General features: G+C 38.3%; 1 protein-coding gene across 1 annotated transcript in view; it reads right to left on the bottom strand.

Moving 5' to 3' along the window:
* The window catches only part of KIF13B (kinesin family member 13B), a 248,738-nt gene that overhangs the window by 89,474 nt on the left and 137,237 nt on the right, over positions 1-22,027 (bottom strand). The window contains exons 14-21 of the mRNA XM_036752476.1: positions 21,231-21,361; positions 14,999-15,085; positions 11,856-12,049; positions 8,864-9,077; positions 5,803-5,965; positions 3,639-3,785; positions 2,207-2,356; positions 864-992 (exon numbers count right to left, since the gene is read on the bottom strand). Coding sequence (XP_036608371.1) covers positions 864-992; positions 2,207-2,356; positions 3,639-3,785; positions 5,803-5,965; positions 8,864-9,077; positions 11,856-12,049; positions 14,999-15,085; positions 21,231-21,361 — 1,215 coding nt within the window. The remainder of the gene's footprint in view (positions 1-863; positions 993-2,206; positions 2,357-3,638; positions 3,786-5,802; positions 5,966-8,863; positions 9,078-11,855; positions 12,050-14,998; positions 15,086-21,230; positions 21,362-22,027) is intronic.

The following is a 22,027-nucleotide window of genomic DNA, read 5'->3' on the forward strand; positions in this document are numbered from 1 at the left end:
CACTTAACCCCTCTTGTCCTCTGTCTGCACATCTGTAAAATGAGATGTCTAAAGTCCTTTTCAGTTCTGAATCCTATAGTCCTAGGTATGTGCCTGTGCAAATCTCCTCTATTTCTCACTGCTGGCATAACCCGCTGCCTAGAATCTAATATCCAAGCTCCCAACTATCTGTCAAAGTTGGCTTTATGTGATAATTTAAGGCATCATGACCTTTCAAGGGCATATGCATTTTAAAAGAGGGTATAAAACAAAACAACCAAAAAGCTTTGAGTCCCAAAGGGATGAAGCCCACGTGCTGTGACTTAGGGCACCAGGGAAATACATTGGGGGGCATGGAGACCTTGCCTAGTTAAATCCAATAACATAGCTAGCCATCTATTCTGCTTTCATTCTCATCTAAGAGAGAACAGTATGAACACCAAGTTGCAAAAACGAAGAAGCATTGCATATACAGAGAACAGTGAGCACATAGGCTGGGCCAAGTACACAAGGGGCAGGGCTAGGCTGACACTCACCTATTTTCATTTACTCAGAGAAGCAGTAAGACAAATCCCAATCTATATGATAATATGTCAAAACCTACATTTTATTCTATTTTTATATAAAATATTTGTGTCAATTTAAAGCCTAGATTGATATAATACATGATAAAAGAATGTCCCTAAAATTACTATGTGGTTTTTTGAGACAGGTCTCTGTACCAAATAATTTACCATCAATTATTTCCCACAAGGGAAAAAAAACAACAATATTGTCATCTTCTCCCACCTCAGCATCCCTACAATGAACCACAGTGGTTTTAAAAAAGTTCCCCTCATACCTATGCCATCTTTAGGGTAAGAAAATGCAACTCGGACACTTACCATGCACACTAGTTTGTGGTCCTGGGTGTCCTTATCAAATGAAAAATCCACACTGTCATCCCCACCTGCAATTCGTTCTCCGAAAGCTCCGCTGATCTGCACCACTTCCACATGCAGCCGACCTGCCACCTGATGAGGTGAGAAGGGAAAGGAAAGCAGTGTTTCCCCTTTTTTCCTCTAATAGATGAATATCAGCTTTTAATTCCATTGGTTGAGACAGTAAAAATAATGAGGTTGCAGCTTTGGCTCCTGACCTCCATTATACCACTAAACAAGTCTCTAATTTTCTTTACAAAGCAATCATGATTATTCAAGGTTTGCAATGTTTGCCAAGTACCAGTATGGCTGCCCATCAACAATCCTTCAAGGCTCAGTAATCTGCAAAGTGTGAGACTCTTTCCACCAACGCAGATCACAATGCATCTATTTACAACTGAGTAGATGGTCTTTATGAGTTGCTGTAGTAAAAATTTATCACCCTGTAGCCAACCTGGTGATTAGGCTCCCTGATTTAGCTAATTCAGTCCCCTGATGCCTGGCCTAAACCAAGTATATTGCCAAGCCTGCACTCTAAGTACTTCCAACTTGATAAGACCTTATAGAAAACACACTCTACTAGTAGAAAAGTTGAGAACACAGGGTCACTTGCCCCAGTGATGAGGCACTGGAGCAGTACATTAGCAAGGGCTATCAGCATCATTTTTCCTAATGAAACTATCTATTATTTCTTCAATTTTACCTGCCAGACACAAGAACTTAAGAGTGATCACATTAACAATGTTGGTGGTACTGTCATTTTTCCCATACTGGCATGGTGAAGCCATAAGCATTGAATACTCATCCAGTTATCTGAGTTGTTTGTTACTTGTTCACTTTGTAACTGAGCAAAGAAAACAATATGCATGATGACAACAACAACGTAAATGAAAACAACCACCACAAACAAATTGAAAGTGAACGTTGCTAAATGACAAAAACAATTTTAGCCTCAAAGAAGACACAAGAAGAAACCCTTCCCAACCCAATCCTTTGTAATGATGGGAAGGCCACAGGTATGGGCACCAACATATATTTCAGATTTTTTTTTGATGTATTGATCAGTTTTGCTGATTGTTCATCTTCTTCCTCTTTTTCTTAAATTATAAATATACGTATATGTGTGTGTGTACATACACAGAGGGAGAGAGACAGAGATAGAGACAGGCTCTCTTGGAGGTGAGAAGAGAAGGAATACAGGGGATAACTTAGGCAATGCAAAAGCAAATGTTATCACTAAAAATTTCATTAAAAACAAACAAAAGAGTGTATAATCCATTACTGGAACAATAAAAAATACAACCAACCTCTCCTTTTTGGTTGATGATTGGCACAGCATATTGTAACTTCACATCATAGAAAAGAGAGCTGAGGAAAACATTGGCCACACCAATAAGACTATGGTTCTCTTGTTCATCATAGAATGGATCGGCTCGTTTGAAGTAAGACCTTGTTACCTTTAATTCAATTTAGAATACAAAGCTTCAGAAAGTTATTTAGAACACATGAATTCAGATTAGTGCTTTTCTTTTGACCTATCCCGACATAAACCAATAAATGACGACATAAAAAGAATTGAACCCTTCATTTTACTGTAACTTCACAGAACATTAGAGCTGGAAGGAACCTCAGAGGTCCCTCAAAGGGGTGTGCTGCTACACCTGGTCTAGAAATTACTGTAAACTCTTTCAGCTTGAGGCAAATAGGGTTATTATGTCTCTTGAATAGCTTTTGCCCAGCCTTTACAGGAATGCATATTCTGCTACTAACGACAACAGAAACTCATCCAAAAGGCAAAAGGAAAATTACATAAAAGAAGAAAAACTACATATTTCCTTCTTAAAACTAGTGAAAATAATACCCATGGTGGTTATGGTGGGAGAAATATATCAGTAAATATATTTTCTGCCAGTGGTGCCAACAGATAGTACGGCACCACGTAGATCTGGAATTAGAAGATGAGGTTGGATTCCTTCCTCTGACACTTAATAGCATGTGACTATCATGAAGAAGGCATTTAAACCCCCCTGAACCTGCTTAAGATGGAGATAATAGTATTTACATTACCAACCTCACCGTGTCATTAAGAGAGCATTTTGTAAACCACAAGATGCTATCTAAATGGCAGCTATTATAATTCTGTGAACTAGAGCCCTCACTAACTACAGTCATATATCTCTACTCACATTTCGTAATAAAAACTGAAATCTCTTAAAAAGCATGGAAGTTCTATCCATTTAATAACTTATCATTTAATATTTGTTTTGCGATGGTAGGCTGAAATGCAAATGAACCCTGGACTGTATCTCAATACTATCCCTTTAGGAGTTAACAACATGGAGCAAAATGACTAGACTCCTTAGAAAATTACCTTAGAACAGATAAAAACACATATGTGAAATGCAAAATAAACACATCTTCACTTCACTGGCAATTGTTTTTAGTGATAAGGAGATCTCAGTCTAAGAGGCTTAACTGAACAATCAAATGGGAGGTAAAATACTTTTTGGAAATTGGTTAAACATGCTTTGAACTAGGAGAATCAGGGAATGGTAGAAAATTGATTTTTTTTTTTAAAAGAATTTTTGGTTACCTAAACACTGCAGAAATCTACAAGAAATTCTGATGCTATGAATTAGAATGGGCTTAAAGATTTTTACTACAAAATCTGTTTTCTAATTCCTGTGTGGCCCTTACATGCAACACCGATTTAGTTATTATACACTAATTACTACTTACTGGGCTATCTTCATCACATTCCTTCCACTCTTGATAGAGGTCCCTCATGTCCAACAATCTGTTGTCCAGTTTCTCCAAGGACCATATCTGTTTGCCTTTGCCTTTCCTCCTCACCTGGATTGCAGGTTCACTGAGAAGTGAGCCTCGCTGCAAAAACATGGGAAGTTAATAGAAGAGGTATTAAAGAGATACATAATGTAAAGCAAAAGTAACTCTGAACGTACACTTGTCAAACAAAATATAACAAGATGCTAACACAGCCATACTCTACTAACAACTCACATTTATACAGTACTTCAGGTTTTGCAAAAAAAAACCCTTTTAATATTAACTCACCAACTCAGAAACATCACAAAACATCTAGCATTTTCAATGCATTGAATTTTTATGGCTCTATAACTAAATCAATAAAATCCATTAAGGAGAGTTTGGAAAAATTGTTTGGGGGTAAATTAAAATATACAAGGGCAAGATTGCAACAATTTTCCATAGGGTGTGACCAGGTGTGTAGAAGTAAGTAGCAATACAAGGCAAGGAAGAAATGGTATTTTCAGCTCTAACTTTGGATTGGGTGGAGTTTTTTGACTAGTCTGACATACCTCTTGGGAATTTCAGAGTACTGTGAGATAAGCACATTCTTACACTGCTAGCTGGTGTACAGTCATTACTGTATTTGAAAGCTAACTTCTAAGCTGGGGTATTTTTGAAGAAATTACCTCCTTGATATAAAAGCAGCAATCAGAGTCCATCCTGCGCTCTAAGTAATTTCTACTGAACCAAGTTACATGCCCTATTTAGCCAAATGATGGTTCAAGTCCTGCCACTGGCCTGGACTTTTGGCCAGGACTGAGCAACAGAGATGGTTCCCATATGTGGACAACCAGGAACAAAAGATGGCAGGAGCTTATGTCAGCTTGCCTCCTGCCTCTGATAAGGCAGTGAAGGGAATGGAAGGGAAGAAGCCAAATCCTCTTCCCAGGAAAGGCTGGACAGAAAGCATGAATATTAAGGAGCTGGGCCCAAACCAAGTGGGCTGAGAAGGAAGACAGCTGGGATGTAGCAGCAGAATGGTGAGACAGAGGTGAAGGCCACTGCCAGAGCTGAAACAGATGTGCAGGCTAGTTCAATGGGACAGGGGAGCTGGGTCAGGAATAGTGACAGCCACTCTACAAAAGGTGAAACTCAGTGTCAGGCACTAGCACAAGGTCAGTTCTTAGGAGAAGGTTAGATTGCCAAAATGAACTCAGCTGGGGATGGGTTAGCTTATGGCAGACTGAGGGTATTCGCTCCCAGCTTCCCTGCCCCTACACATCAGGCAAGGTGACTGGAGACTGTGATCTTGTTCTTCGTGGTCCTTGCAGCAGAGTTACTCCCACGTGTCTAGCCCCTAAATGTATTTCAACTATGGTTTTTTATGACCATGGATCTCAATGACACTAAGTATACCGTTAGTAAATGGCCAACAGAAGAATCAAGTTTCAAGTAGTTGAATTCTTCCCCTCTATACACATAACTAGTATAAGGAAACAATATATTCCTTAAAAGATTTTCACATACGGAAAAGAAACAATTAAAACAACCAGATATACAGAGGCTGTGACTAAGTCAATCAGAAACATCCTTCCCACCTCCACCAAAAAAAAAAAAAAAAAGAAAAAACCCAAAATAAACAGAAGACACAGCCTTACAGTGATGGAGACTTGTATTCAACTTAGGAAAACAATAATAATTTGATTTATTTGACTGCTGTACAACTAGAACAATTACTGTGGGACAAATGGAAACACACTGTCCCTCATCTCAAGTTGCCTGCAATCTAGAATACACACACAAAGCAAATGGAAAATGACATAACATCAGCCCAATGGGCAAGTGCCAAAGAGACGCTAAGTAAACAGGCTGGGATGAAGTCAATCATGGAAGACTTCTTGGAGTCTAATGGTGGGTTGGTGGAAGGGAGAGAAGAGAGCATTGCAAGCAGAAGGAGGGGCACCTCCAGAGGTCGAAAGACCAGGAGAAGGAAGCTGTACGTGAGGGGGCATCAAGAAGTTAGGCTGGCTAGAACAGAGGTCTGGGCAAACCTTAGGAATGACACCTATGAAAGAACACAGTGTAAAACACTCTTATGCAATGGCATACTTGACCCCATTATCCAAAGCCTCACCTTCCTGTTAGCATCGAGGCTGGAGGCTGGAATCTGTAAGGTGACTTTATATTCTGTTCTCTTCTCCAGCTCCTCTGCAATGAAACTAGCTTCTCTCACTAACAGATTGGCTTTAACAATCTGCTCTCTCAGTTTCATCAGGCTGTTGTTCAGTGTTGCTTCTCTTTTTCAACAGGGAGAACACACAAGATGGAAAAACAGAATATTACATAACATGTAGACAATATTAAATTCCAAACTGTAACCGCCCCTGAAAACGGACTGGCCTGTGCAGCTGAAGAATACACTAGTGACATTGTACTCTCCTTTTGTGATCTATGGCATGGTATTTGTGTATTTGTGATGGCATTTGTGTAACAGCTGGCCTTGGGTCAGAGGTGCAGTCCATGCTACAGAACAAGGTTATCTTTCCTGGACTGAAGGGAGATCAAGCCTACACCTTCAGGCTCATCAACACTGGGTATACGTGTACTGATCAACCAAAATCACAGACTTCTTCTTGTTGGTTGTGAGAGTATTTATTTTTGCTCACTTGCCTTTAACAGCACTGACCTAAGCTTCAGCATCTAAAACTTTTGAACATAAAAGAGTAATTACAGTTAAACTTCTATATATGTTATACAGTGGTAAGTTACTGTCAAACCTGCATGATCACCAAATGGTAAAACAGAGAAGATGCTATAACAATTTACATAGCTAACATGATCTACATGCAACAAATCAGCATGAAAAGAGAAACATTTATCCTTTCCAAAAAGAAACAAATCAACTGGAGTGCAAAGAAAAGCATATGGTTCTTTTCCTTCTTTGTTTTTTGGGGACTTGACTAGTGTGGAGTTTGTTTTGCATGACTATACACAGTTGTTGTAATGGGCTTTGTTTTTCTAGCCTTCTCAATGGGAGGGGCAGAGCCAAGGGAGGAGAGAATTTGGAAGTGAAAATAAACAATACCGAATTTTTTTTAAAATGACAAACTGAGAATGCCAAATTTCTGGGAGAGTAAAGAGATCATGTCTTAAGTTTAAATTTTAGAACATAACAGGGATGTTAATGGTGGGGTTGGGGGTTTTCCCTGAAGGCACCTCCATAATAGTAGCTGCTCTAGTCGAGTTCCAGAGTTAGGGTTAGATTGTAATCACCCCGAGTGTCTAAAGCCTGGCTCTCAGAGAGAAAAGTTGGGAATTTGTACAGAGAGGGAGTATTGGGCTAAATAGTTGACAGGTAGTACAGTTCTGTTGGAGATAATCTCCAAGTTAGGCTACTACAGACAGGAAGGACTGGATGTATTCCACCATCCTAATTGATCACATGTGAATCAAGCTTTGCCACTCCCCATTTTACCCCACCAAGGAGCCTAGTCCTCACCATAGATGACTTAGATGACCTTTTTTCTGTTGTCATATCAGGAATAATACTGTTACAAATATATTTGGGGCAGTTAGGTGGCAGAGTGGATGGCGCACAGGTCTTGAAGTAAGGAAGACCTGAATTCAAATCTGGCTTACTAGCTGTTTGACCCTGTGCAAGTCACTTAACCTTATTTGTCTCAGTTTCTTCATTGGTAAAATGAGCTGGAGAAGGAAATGGCAAACCACTCCAGTATCTTTGCCAAGAAAATGGAGACCCCAAATGGAGACAAGGAGTCAGACACGACTGATACAACTCAACAACAAATATATTGGAAGAGACAGCTATTTTTTTTCTTTTTAATAATAACCTCAGGGTATATTCCCAACAATGAGGGAACAACACGGTGTAGTAGTGAGAAGCTCACACACTAGTTGTAAAACCATGGGCAAATTAATTGACTTCTCAGGGCCCCAGGCAGCTGTATAAACTTTAAGGTACAAATGAGTTGCCATCCACATTGCTGGGCAAAGTTTCTCATCACTCTACACCAAAAGGTCCCCCACACTGATGAAATCACAGGTCAGGAACAACATCAACAATATCCCAACAATGCAATTATTGGGCCAAAGGGAATGATTATTTTTCCAACTTTTACCAACGAGATTACTTTCCCAAAAGATTGTCCTAGTCTGCAACTTCATCAACATCAAATAGGTCTGCCTGTTTCTCTACAATAACTCCAGGACTGAGTTTCTGGCTTTTAATTATTTTTGCCAATCTGATTAGTATTACTCAAAGTTATCTTAATATGCATCTGTAGTTATGAGGGAGGTCAAACATGTTTATAAGGGAATATAAAAAATTTTCTGCTTTCTCTTTGTAATCTGTTCATAAGTTGTAATTTTTATTGACTGAAGAATGGGTATTGCCTTTATATATACTTAACAGTTCTTTATTTCCTCGTATATATTGGATCAATCTTTATCTGTTCAATTTCCAGTATATTTCCCCATTCTGTTATTTTTATTTTTACCATATTTCTTATATCATGTCAATGTTTTATGCAATTAAGCATATCTGTCTTATCCTTACATATGTGTAATTTTAAAAAAGTAAATCTCCCTTCCATGACAAGAAAAAATACATTATTTTCTTATCCTACATATTTTTATAGTTCATTTTTGATTAAGTCTACCATTCAGCTGAAATTCATTATGACATGTGGTTGAATATGGGTCTAAATCCATTTCTCAATACATTGCTAACTGGTTTCCACAAATATATTTGTTAAATAATTGATTCTTTACCCAGTTCTTGTTTTCTACAGGTTTAATAAATACTGATCTTTTGTACAAATTTGTTTAGTCACATGGTAACTCTGTTCTACTACCTACTACCTACTACTGTCTACTACCAGCACTTCTTTGACTGGTACAAAATTAATTCTGTATCTTTCACCTAGGGCATCTAGGGAGCAATGGATGGACCTTGGAGCCTGGAGCCAGGAAGACCTAAGGTTAAATCCAGTCTCAGACGCTTATTAGCTGTGTAGCCCTGGGCAAATCACTTATCTCAGTTTTCTCATCTGTAAAATAAACTGGAGAAGACAGCAGCAAACCACTCCAGTGTCTCTGCCAAGAAAACCCCAAATTGGTCAAGCCCAAGTTGGACAGGCCTGAAGATGACCGAACAATAACAGTCTTTAACTTACCTCTCCTCTGCCCACTGTCTTAAGCGCTGCTGAGCACTGGGAGAATGGAAGGGGAATTTGTCCATACTACTACGGTAGGGCTGTTTCTCAGGAGAAAGCCTTCTTCTTAGCTGCTCCAGCTCATGTTCATACATTAGTCTCTGACGCTCCAATGCTGACCGCTTTTCCTCTTCATGCTGCTGCTCCAAGCTGTACAAGATGGACTGCATTGGATCTAATCAAGATCAAGAAACCACAGGTAAGTAGTTGAAACAGAATAAATATTTGGCTTAAAAATTCAGTGACCTAAAATACATACTTCAAATATTGTTCTATAATCCTGTTACACTGGTTACCAGAACCTCTGACTAAAATATTTCCCACTCTTAATATCATGTGCATCTTTAGACAGCATACAGTATGTTCAAGACTACTACAAATGATGCCATGGGCTCAATTTCACAAAAGAATTTGGTTTCACATTTCACAAAGAAAATGTAAAAATGTTCTATTTAGAATATGAAGACTGGCAGTATAAAAAAAATGAGGTTTAAAAAATGACAGCCACCAATGCCTAAAACAGCCACAAAATTAAGGCAAAAGTATCTGTAGATATACTAACAATAAAAATATTACAAAGCTCAATAACCATAATTCCTAAGAAAAATAATGATTAGGAGGGCATTTAGAGTTAAAAAAAATCAACATTTGGCTAAAATGTTATAAAATCTACACTGGAATGGCATAAATATTTTACCTACAATTTTTTACCACTACATATGGATTTCACATAGCACCACAGGTACCTGAAGACAAGTAGAATAAAGTTAATACCTATACTCTCAGTCTCTATCACATCTTCACTTATAAAAACTTTTCTCCTACTCTTTAGCAAAAAAATAGTATTAGATTTTTATCAGTCTCACCATGGTAGAGAATGGAAGGAACAAGATCCAACTATTTTCTGGAATACATATAGAAACGCTGTACGATGACATTAAAGATGATAATGATCATTAAACAATTTAGACATGTTTGGAATCAGAAGATCTGGATATGAACCCTAATTTTGCAACCTAATAATAAGTAACTGATAACGCCTGACATTCCAGTGTGGAAAAGCACTTCTATGGCCATACAAGTTTAAACCTTATGTGAAAAAGATTCCCCACTACCACATACTTAAGAAGTGGTCATCCAAAAAAATAAAAATTAAAAATTTTTTTAAAAAAAAAGAAGTAGTCATCCAATATCTGCTGAAAGACCTCTGAGGAGGCTGAAGCCACTACATCAGAGGCAATCCATTTCACTTTGGGACAGTTCTCATGTGAAGAAGTTTTTACCGATAAATTTGATTCCTTGAAAAAACCCAACCATTGCCCCTAGTTCTTCCCAGTAAAGCCAACCAGAACATATCTAATAGCTCTTCCATAAGATAGACTTCAACACTTAAAGATGAAAAACCAAAAACCAGCTAGTGTGTCTCCTCCAAATATTCTTTCTCGTCTCTAAACTATTCTCAGTTCCTTCAATTGATGTTCTTATTACGTGGACACAAGGCACTGTTCACCACCCTGGTTACCTTCTTCTGGACACTCTCCAATCCTTCCTAAAATGTAGTACCCAGAAGTGAACACAACATGACAGATGTGATCTGACTAGGGCAGAGTAAGCAGGATTCTCGCCTCTTTATTCCTAGAAGTTATTTCTCTTTTACTGTAACCCAAAATTACATGCACTTTTTTGGTTGCCATGTCACATTGCTGATTTATATTGAGCTATTTAACCCATTTAAAATCACCACATCTTTTTCAAACTACAATCTGACCATCCTTCCTCCAACCTCTTGTACTTGAGAGGTTAATTTCTTGAATACAAGTATAAGACATTTATTCCTATTCAATTTCATCTTATTAAATTGAAGCCAAGGTCACAGTTATTTTGATTATAACTCTAGCATCCAGGGTGTTATCCATCCCTCCAAGTTTTGTTTCATTTGTAAATCAGAAAATGGTGGCTTCACCCCAACTTCTGATGCAAATACAAGAGAGTAGAGGGTCAAAGACAAAACCCAGGAGGACTCCACAGGAGACCTCCTGATAAAATGAACAATTAAAGGATTACTCCTAAGGCAGCCAATCAGCCAGTTCCAAATCCATCTAATACTGTTATCTAAAACATATTTCTAGGTCCTTTTCACAAGATCTCCAGACAGTTTATCAAACACTATCAAGTTTCTATTAAAAATCTGGTCAAAAAAGAATGCAATGTCGGTCTGGGATGATCTGTTTTTGCTGAAGCCACATTAGCTCTATAGAAAGATGGCTTTTTTCTAGAATAATTCAGGTGTGGGAAACCTGCAGCCTTGAGGCCACATGTGGCCCTCTAGGTCCTCAAGTGTGGCCCTGTGTTTGTTCTGTGAAGTTTGGATTCCATCAAAGAGCCACACTTGAGGACCTAGAGGGCCACATGTGGCCTCAAGGCCACAGGTTCCCCACCCCTGTTGGACATTCAGCACTACCTCTTTAACAACAAATTCTGGAATTTTCTGAAAATTGGGAAGATGTTTGCCCTTCTCCAGTTCTTCAGTTCTTCCCAAATTTGTATAGTATGCTAAAGTTGCAGAGTGCTTTCTAAAGACCCTATCATTGGCTCCTCACAATAACCTGAGGTGGAAGCAGGGGAGGGGGGTCTTAAGCCCTCAGTGACCTTGGGAAAGTCCCTCACTGTGGGAGTCTGTTTCCTGGCCTGCAAAATCAGCACATCAGGTAAGACTGCTAAGATCCTCCATGGCTTTGTACTGTATTCTGTTATCAGTGACCCAAACCTGGGGACAGTGGAGAAATGCTGTGAACTAGAAGTTTGGGGGAAATCTGACTTTGGTTGTAAGTTAAAGCAAAACTTTAGAGAAAAGTGACACCAGCACTTCCATTCTGATGACTATTTGGAAGGCCTCTTCCATAAGTGTGACTTCTAAGAATTCCAAAGAGCACAAGTATGGAGGACTGTTTACCATTGTTCCCCAGAGCCTTCATAGTCACTTCCATTTGTGCATACTCATAATTGAAGTTAATTTCACTGGACACCTCGCTTGAAGTGTCTCCATCTACATCCAGCTGCTCCGCACTGCTGCTATTCTTCACAAAATTTTCTTGGTCCTCATCTTCTTCTTTATCTATTTTCTTTTTCTTTTTAGGCAAATTGAGTCTTGAGAAAGCGAAAAAGAATGATTTTCTCAATAAAATCTCATTCATTTACTTAACAAATATTGAAGAAAGTGTCTAGGAAGGGCCAGGTGACTACAGTTCACATTTATATAGCACTTAAAATTTACAAAGTACGTTTGCCACGAAAAATACAGATGTGTATAAAATATTCCTTGCTCTAAGGATCTGACAATCCAATAAGATAAATAAGAGATATGCAATACAAATAATTATGTGTCACTTATGACCTTAGTATGTCCTTAGAATCATTACAAATTTAAATACCAGATGAATTCATTTCTAGGTAAGATATTCAGGGAAGGCTTCATATAATGGGTATAATTTAAGCTAGGCAATGAAGGATGGCTAGGAGTTTTATAAGGAGATAGAGTAAGAGGAAGGTAGAGGCCTAGAGAACATGTTCAGCCAAGGAGGTAGAAAAGTAGAGTATATTTTGGGAGAATGGCAAGCAACCAAAACAGACTGGCACATAAGGTTATTGTAGGGGAAATGATGAACGCTAAGACTGGAAAATTAGATTGGGTCAAGATTTTGGAGGGATTTTAATATTCATTAAAAGTCAACCTAAGAGATTAGGGTCTGATTAGAGTGGAGACTAGTCCAGGATAGGCTTGTAGTCAAATGAAATGGGTTAGAATTCCACCCTAGACACTTTCTAGCAGTGTGACCCTTACAAAGTCACTACAGTGTGGTTGTGGGAAAGACTGTTGGATTTGGAGTAAGGGAAGGGAAATTAAAATCTACTCTCTGCACTTACTACTTGTGTGACCTTAGGCAAGCCTCTTAATCTCTCTGTGCCCCAGTTTTTCATCTGTAAAATGAAGGGGTTGGACTAGATGACCCTTGAGGTACCTTTTAGCAATAAATCTATGTTCTTATGTCTATAAACCTGTTTTCTCATCTGTACGTGGAAGTAATAACAGCACTTATGCTACAAGGTTGTTATAAGGATAAAATGAAATATTATATGTAAAAAGCATTATCTAACAAAGCACTATATAAATTTCAGCTCATGCTATTATTAGACAATGGAAAGTCATTATAGACTGATCAACAGGGAAATTCTACTATGAAATTGTTACTTTAGAAAGATTAATTTGACAGGATGGACTGAAGGGGTAACATCTCTACCCAAAGAAACTGAACTATTGCAACAGTTCAGGCCCCTCAACTAGGGGACAAACGTTAGAGATGTTCCTATGGAAGATTCCACCGGTCTTGATCACTGAATGTAGTGGAGAAAGAGATGACAAAGATGATTCTGAAATTTTAAACCTTATTGACTAGAAGGGTATTATCACTGAAAGAAATGTTAGTCAAGAGGAGAAGTTGGATTTGAGAGGAAAATGATAGGTTTGGCTTTCAGATATGTTGAGTTTGAGAATGAAGCAAGACAAGTAGAGCAGAGAGTTGGAAATGTAGGACCAGAGCTTGAAAGAGAAGTTAAGACTAGAGACAGTTATTAATATACTGAATAAGAGTCAAGATCCCAAAAGATCTCTAAAGCTTGTATAATGCATTAAAATCTTAACAAGATAAAATTTTAGAGGGACAAACGAAGAATCCCATCTTAGTCAATCAGCTAACAAGCATTTATTAAGTGCTTACTATGTGTTAGGTATTGTGCTAAGTGTTGGAGACAGAAAGACAAAAACATGGGCCCTGCCCTGAAGAATCTCACATTCTACTTGGGAGTTAACATATTAATATATACATACAAAATACAGAGAGAAAGTAGGTAAAAATTAGTTTCAGAGAGATGGCATTAAAATGAGAAAAGGCCTCCCACAGCAATGTAATGGGTCTTGATGGAAGCCAGATGAAATGGGACAGCATTCCAGGGATAGGTCTCCCACAAGGAACATAGGAGTATCAAGTTAGGGGTCATAATTCAAGCTCTAAGTGAATACAAGAGCTAACTTTAGAGTCATAACAGTTTGGAAAGAAAATACAGAGAAGATTTCTTTATATAATTCCATTCCAAATCTAGGCTCTTTTTTTTCTTTTAGGAAAAGGAGTCCATCTACAAGCTGAGGCTCCCCAGTAGTTTCAATAACATAATTAATTTGATGTCTGAAGAAAGGCAATACGGTTAAGAGTACCAGCTAGAATGAAGGAAAGAAGACACTTAGGAGAAAGTTCAGTTCTAATTTTGTGGAATCATAGAATTTGACAAGTGAAAATGACTTTAAAGGATAACTTAAATAACTCCCTCACATCTTACCAGTGATGAAACTATGGCCCAAAGAAGTTGTCTGTGCATGTCACAGGGCTTCCTTTTTCACTGACTGTCATACAACCTTAGATGATTCATGGTACTTTAGCAAAATATACTTAGAATTTCATTTTAAACTTGTCTTGCTTAGTAGATACCATGACAGTCATATAGTTAGAAAATATATTTATTATTCTCCTCTACCTTCTCTTCAACCGCCCAAACAAATCATTTGGGGAAGAAAAGAAAGGAAGATGAGTAAATTCATCTTTCCTGACTATACTACCAGTGTTCTGACTGTACTACCCATTTTATATTTACCTAGAAATATGTTTTGCATGATTTCACATGTATAATGGATATATTCCTTGCCTTCTCAATGCGTGGGAGAGGGACTGGAAAGACAGAGAACTTGGAACTCAAAATTAAAAAATAAACAATGAAAATTTAAAAGATAAATAATTATAATACTCAAAGAAAAATGCTTTCCTAGCCATATAACCTATGATTTTTAAATTCATTGAGATTAAATTCTGTATCTCCCCATGGATTAAACATAATGCTCTGTACACATTAGGCCCTTAATAAAAGCTTGGTGTTGCTGTATTAAGCTGAGTCAAATGCTAAATCAGTATTTTTTAGCTTCAGATTAAGATGTTCAATAGTTACGGGCCCTTCTCAGAGGACTAACGTACAATATCAAAACTCCCATACCTGAAAAAGTGGTTGTTTCCCCATAGGATTCGGTCTCCATGGTGTAACTGTATAGGACTACCAACAGAAGAACCGTTTACAAATGTCCTGTATGGAGAAGAGATTAAATTTACAAGTGAATCATGATAACTGCCATTTATATTTTAATGATAAAACATTACTGGAAATATAGTCTATAGCAATTTTTAAAAATTCTCACACACACACACACACACACACACGTACACGCACACACACGCTCACACACCCCTGCCATTTATAGGAACCATAAAATCTACCAATTTCTATAACAATTTGGAAGTTTATAACATTAAATTCACTACGAGCAGATTTAAAAGTGCCATATGCACAAATATATTGTGCTGAATATTTAAAAATTAAATAGGGCAATAAAAGTCACTACTAAAATAATTAATCAATCAACAAACATTTATTAAGCACTTACAATGTGCTAGAAACTGTGCTAAGCACAGTGATAATATTTAATATAAGCACGAGATCAATCAATGAGGCCCTAGAGTAATGGTTTCCAAAGTGGAGTATCCAAGATAAATCATGAGGTATTAGAAGGAAATATTAGAACTAAGGAGCATACAGCACTGCTGACCAATCATTTCATCAAACTGAGTGCCAGGAACCAAGCACACTTGCAGCCACAACCTGCCTCTGCTGATGTCCTTCCCTTGACCTGCACCCAGTATGGACTGGATAGACCACCACCTTCCATGCAACCTAGGCAGGCAAGCAGTCATTACCAGCATGGTCCCTATAGGCTTCTGTCCTCTGTCTTCCATCCTTCTGACCTCCCGTTCAAATATAGCTTGAGCTTAAAGAGTACATAAAGTGGAATAATATGGAACAAGGCTGGAAATGGCTAATACAGCCAGGTTGTACAGGGTGTAAGCTAAGGTGAGAAATTTATATTTTATCCTACAGGAAAAAGGGAGACCTGGAAGGCCACTGAGCAGGGAAATAACATGGTGAGACCTGGGGTTTAAGAAGACATTTTGGCATCTATGTATGTAGACGATGGTTTGGAGAAGAGAAAGAAAAGACTAGAAGTAGGGTGATGAATTAGGAGGCCATTACAATAGTGCTATGTGAATGGACAGAAGGAAATAGATGTGAGTGACACAGAAGACTTAGCAACCCCAACAAAGGGAGGGGAACAGGAAAAGAAAAGGATGAGTCACAGAGCAGTGCCCTCAACAGAGACAGGGGAGTCTAGCGGTAAACCAGGGTGGAGGGGTTGAATTTAAGAACAAAGATGGCAAGTTCCATTTTTGGATGTGTGTCAAGGTTATCACCCATGCCAATGGGACATACAAGTGAAGATGTCTAGTGGGCAGCTGGTGTTAAACTGGAGAACAGATGAGAGATAGGGCTTAATATGCAGATTTGGGAGTCATCTGAGTCTAGAGAGGAGAATGTAAAATGAAAAGATGGCCCAGGAGATAAGTCTGAATGATACCAAAACTGAAGGGCAAGTGATGGCTGATGAACTAGTTAAAAACCCTGAGAAGAAATCGTCACATGAGTAAAAGGAGGACCAGGTGAGAGCTATGCCACAGATGCCAAGGACAGAGAGAATACACAAGGGAACAGGGTGGTCAACAGTATCAAAAGCCGAAGAGAGGTTAAGTAAGATGAGAACTGAGAAAAGGCCACTGATTTTAGGAGTCAAGTGATAGGTGGTATAGAGATAGAAGTTTCAGCAAAGCGCTAAGGTTGGGAATTTGACTAAAAACAGCTTACAGTGGTTAGACAGTGAGAAGTAGCAGCAAGTATAGACAACTCTTTCCAGAGATCAGCAGTCAAAGAGAAGATACAGGATAGTTTAATTGAAAAGTCTTTTAAGTAAAGAGAAAACACATATATATTTGTAAGCCACAGAAAAAGACCGGTAGAAAGGAAGACCGGAAGATGAGAGAGAGGAAAAGAATAAATAATAAATGGGACAAACTCCAGGAAAGGAAGAAATCAAAGGCACAAGTAAAGGGTGGGCCTGGGCAAGGCAAATCTCTTCATCTGAGACTATACAAAAGAAGGATAAATATATAGAGAGGTTTTTAAGTATGGATTAGTAGAGAGGAGGGAGTTCATCTCAGACAGCCTCATATTTCTCAATAAACTAGCAGGCTAGATCATCTGCTGCTGGGGATGGAGGTATTAGGGGCTTAAGGAAATAAAGTTATGAAAAATCACTTTGAGGACAATGATAGAGTCTATTATCAGGGAAAAAATAAAATGACCACCATGAAACAGTGATGGTCTAGTTAACAGATAATATAAATTTGTAGTTAGGGTTCAAGTCAATTGAACATTTATTAAGTACCTAATGTATACAAGATACAGTACTAGGAAAGGGAGATCACAGGTATACGCAGCTAAATAAATATAAAATATATACAAGGCAAATGCAAAAGTAAATTTAGGGGGAAAGTACAGCGGGAACAACTGGAGAGATCAGCAAAGGCCTTCTACAGGAGATGACATTTGAGCTGAGCCTTTAATAAATCTAGAGATTCTAAGAGTCACAGGGAGAAGAAAGAAGGAAAGAGAGACAGTGCTGTGTGACATGAACAGAGCAAGAAATAGGCCAGTTTGGATGGAAGGCAGAGAGAATGAGGGGTACTAATGTGGAATAAATCTAGAAAGATAGGTTGGAGTCAGACTGTTAAGGCCTTAAGTGCCAAACAAAAGAGTCTGTGTTTTTATCCTACAGGAAATAGAAAGCAAGTGGAGCTTCTTGAGCAAAGAAGGGATGGGGGCAAACACGGTTGCATGACTCCCTCCAGATACACTCAGTAGAGTGAGGAAAGAAGTGGAGAAAGGAATGCTGAGGAGTGATCTGAGGTTAAGATTAGCAAAAGGATAAGGGGCAAGGGAATTGAAGAGTAGAAAACATTGTCATGCCAAACCGGTAACCATAGGGTCAAGAGTGTGAAGATAATTTACCAAGTAAGGCTAAAGCACGATTAACAGTCAAGAAAAACAGAAAGAGACTGAAGATTATGGCAAGGACAAAGAACAGGATTAAGAGGAGTGAGGAAGTAGGGCAGATGGAAGCCTAGAAACTTACAATAAGAAGGGAAATTTCAGAGTTAAAGATGATGAAGGTGGCAGTTAGGAATGAGTATAAGATCTAAGGTATGACCACTTCTATGATTTGAGTGAAGATGTGAGTAATGGGAACTGAGGACACTAAGAGGCCATTGTATTCTAAGTGATATCTAAATTTATCATAATGCCATGAAGTACTTTCAAGGAGAGTGACCAGTCCATGGAAAACTACCACAAACTACCATGGAGGCCAGTCCATGGAAAACTACCACAATAACAATCTGGTTTGGTTAGATGAAGTGAACCTTAAAAGAAGAAAGCAACTGAATGATCACAGTGGGAGGATAAGGAAGGTGCAGAGGGCAGCAAGGAGATGATTTGCTCTTTCTTGATTTGGGGGATATGAAAGGAACAACTAGAGCGTGGCCAAGTGTCTTATGGAGAAAGCCAGGTTCCCATGAGTGCCGCTAGATGGAAAGAGGGTAATGTGAAGTGATCCATTTGGGACAAGGTAGAATTTATTATTAGAGCAGGGATTCCAGAGAGCATAATAAAATATGAGAACAAAGGAGGATTTGGACCCAGGAGGAGCACAGAAGGGGTAGCCAGGGATGACTGTTAGAATAAATACTCAGAGGAAAGGATTTACCTCAGCAGATAATCACTCTGAATTATGGGGATGAATGAATAAGGTGGGGGAAGTTTGTCATCCACTGGATGGGCAAGAAGCTACACTGCCCTATGATAAAAAAGCATGTATGTTTCAAGCGGTGGCAGCTGCTTCCTGTGCGTACCACCCTGGAGAAGTGCCAGTGTGGGGGACTGCAGGTGTAGCAGGGAGCTGTAGCTAGGAATCTGAGGCAGTCAATAAATATGTGGTGAGGTTGGTTCAGGGAGCTCTTGGTGAGGAGTCTCCATCTACCAATGTTGACCAGAGTGGCCAGGGGCTCACCAGGGTCACAGAGTCAGTATGTGCCCTAGGGCAGGCTTTGAATGAACAAAGATTGTCCTGTCTGAAGTCTCGTCTCTGTGCATGGATCAATGCTGTATTTCTTATAGGTTAAAAATCTCATCTTCGGTGATCATGGGTCATTTAAACTTGCTAAGTCTCACATAACTCACCCAGGGGAGACCCCAAACTATACTGGCAAAAGATATTCACATCATATTCTTTTATGACTTGCTTCAGACCGTTTCTCATATTTCAAATGAAGAAATATGTATTGAATGCCTACTTCATACAAAGAACTTATGTAAGTTGTAGTTATTCATGTACATTTCACTAATTAATGGTGTTTTTTTTAAACCAATAGTGTTTTTTTATTAAGTGGCTTAGTTTAGATTCTTAAATCACTGTGCCTCGTAAAGGGACTTAAATAAAAAGTTCTTAGCCTTCAAATAAAGCAGTGCCATCTAATGGTGAAATTCTGGAACTTTTTTTTTAAGTTAGAGGTCTGAAAAAAACTTTCTCTATAGAGTGTAACACCCAACTAATCCAACCCTGTACACTTCAGAAGACATAAACACACACTAACTGGAATTTCTACTGCACTCAAGCAGAAAATACATTGAATACATTTTTTCTATATAAAAACTTTGAGGGAAAGGTAGTAGTCTAAGCAAAATGAGAACTGAAAAAACTGCTCAAGACACTAGACTTTGTCAGCACATACAGACTCTAGTGAACATAGTAATTTTCCAGTTTATAATATACCAAATAGCCATGTAAAATATTAACTTAAGCAGTTTAATAATCATTTTGTTAGAGATAACACTGCTACATGACAGTTTAGGATCAAATGAAGTCACCTCCTGACAAGATGTGGCTAATCAGAGGACATTAAAAATATTTTAATGAGATGAACATGAATCACAGGTTTAGCAAGTTAATTTAAGCCTCAACAGTACTCAGAATTTATGGCAGTTAAGAAGTCTTTTAGACTCAAGAGTGCTGGTAGCAGGGTTCCGCTGGTCTAGAAAGATTGACGTTATTATAAAGAAGCACATGGAAGATTTATATGAGGTGATGAAAAGACAAAAAAGCAATACAAATGACTATAATAATAGGAATAAGAAAAAAGGAAGTAAGGAAGGGAGAGAGGGGGAGAGACAGAGAGAGGGCGGGAAGGGGAGAGAGAAAGAGAGAGAGACAGACAGACAGATAGAGAAGACAGAGACAGAGAGAGAGGGAAAGAGAGAGTGAGAGAAGTAACTAAAGCAAACCTGGTAGAGAAAAAGAGATATGAGGACGCCTCTCTTTCCTTCCTTATTTGGCAAAGGTGGTGTACTATGTATGTGTGTGTGAAACACTGCATGTTAGTTTTGCTGAACACGGTTTTTTCCTCTTTATTTTCTATTTTGTTATAAGGGATAGCCTTCTATATGGTAGGAAATGGAAGCGATTTAAAACAAAACATATCAATCATAGATCACAGATTTAAAGTTAGAAGGGTTCAAGACCATCTAGTCCAATTCTCTCATTTTAAAGACCAGGAAAGTGAGGCCCAGAGACTAACTAACTTGCCCCAGGTCATGCAGGTAGTGGGTGGCAGAGAAGGGATTTTAATCCTAGTCTTTTAATCTTAGTCCTTTAAAATAAAAAAGCAAAAAAAGAATAAAGTCAATCCACCTCAGATCACTGACAGATTTCAGTTCAGATAATTGAAAATCTCTTTGAATAAATCTATAATTAACTTCAATAAAAGGACTGAAGAACTATTGCTGCAGTTCACTTAAGGAGGTACTTCCATAGTAACTGTGCATAACTAAAAAACAATCTAAAACACTAAAATTAGAACAAAAATAAGTACTTATGTAACATCTATGCCCTACTTGCTTCAGAAAGAACAGAAAACAACTTACAAATTTTCCAATGGTACAAAGATTCAGCTTAAAACATGAAAAAAACAGGGCCCAACCAAAGAAACGAGTACCTTCAACCACCACAACTGGGCCATAAAATGTAAGAAATAATTTTATCATCCAGGAAAATAAACATAAAATAGCAGCACCATCTTGAATTTCCATCCTGCAAGTACTTGTCCTTCAAAAAAGCCAGTGATTTAAAAAAATAAAAAGCAAAAGCATGTCAAATCACCTTGCTACTGACTATCTCCCAATAAATAAGAAATGTAATACTAATAATGGCCATTATAGTAGCACACGATACCTGGTGTTTTTCTGAGGAGTTAGAATAACTTGGCCCTCTGGTGTGATGTCTATAATACAATGTTCAGGCAGAATTCCCATTCCACAGAGCTGGATATCTTGGGAATTAGCTGATCCTATTAAAGTATGTTCCTGAGGAAGAATGAGATTTGTTGATTAGTACAGAACAGAAATTTTAATGTATATAAAGTCAAATCTCCTTTCACTTTGTATCTTGAATGGATCCATTATTTTGGCTGTACTTGGGGGTGGGGGGGCCAGACCTAAGATCTCATTGACATAACAAACTACCAATATGTAAAGTCCTTTTACCAGTGGAGATGGGCAACTGCTTTGGGGCACCGACCATGAGCATGTGTGAGAGAGACGACTTGAATAACATGGAAAGAACACTCACTGACTCCGGAGTCAGAGACCTGGGTTCATCTATTGCTTCTGTTACTTAGTACCTCTGTGACCTCCAACAGGTCACTTAACTGCTCTGAATATGTTTCCACATCAGTAAAATAAGGGGTTTGTACCAGGTAGGTGGTCCCTTCCAGTTCTAATTCTATGATTCCAAGGTTGACTCTCTATTTAATTCCACTATACCAAGCCTGCCATTTGTTGGCTGAAATCTTTTAAAGCAAAGAGGCATATTTGGGGCAGGGAAGGGGTGGTTGTGGAATATTCTGACTTTCTATAAGATACATTCTATAGCTTAGGTTTCCTTTAAAAAATTATCATCATCATGAAAATTAGTTGAAGGATAGATACCTTTTAAACTAAAAGTTATACTTCAAAGTTACATATTATGTA

The sequence above is a fragment of the Trichosurus vulpecula genome, chromosome 3 (genome assembly GCF_011100635.1).
Source record: "Trichosurus vulpecula isolate mTriVul1 chromosome 3, mTriVul1.pri, whole genome shotgun sequence".
NCBI lineage: Eukaryota > Metazoa > Chordata > Mammalia > Diprotodontia > Phalangeridae > Trichosurus > Trichosurus vulpecula.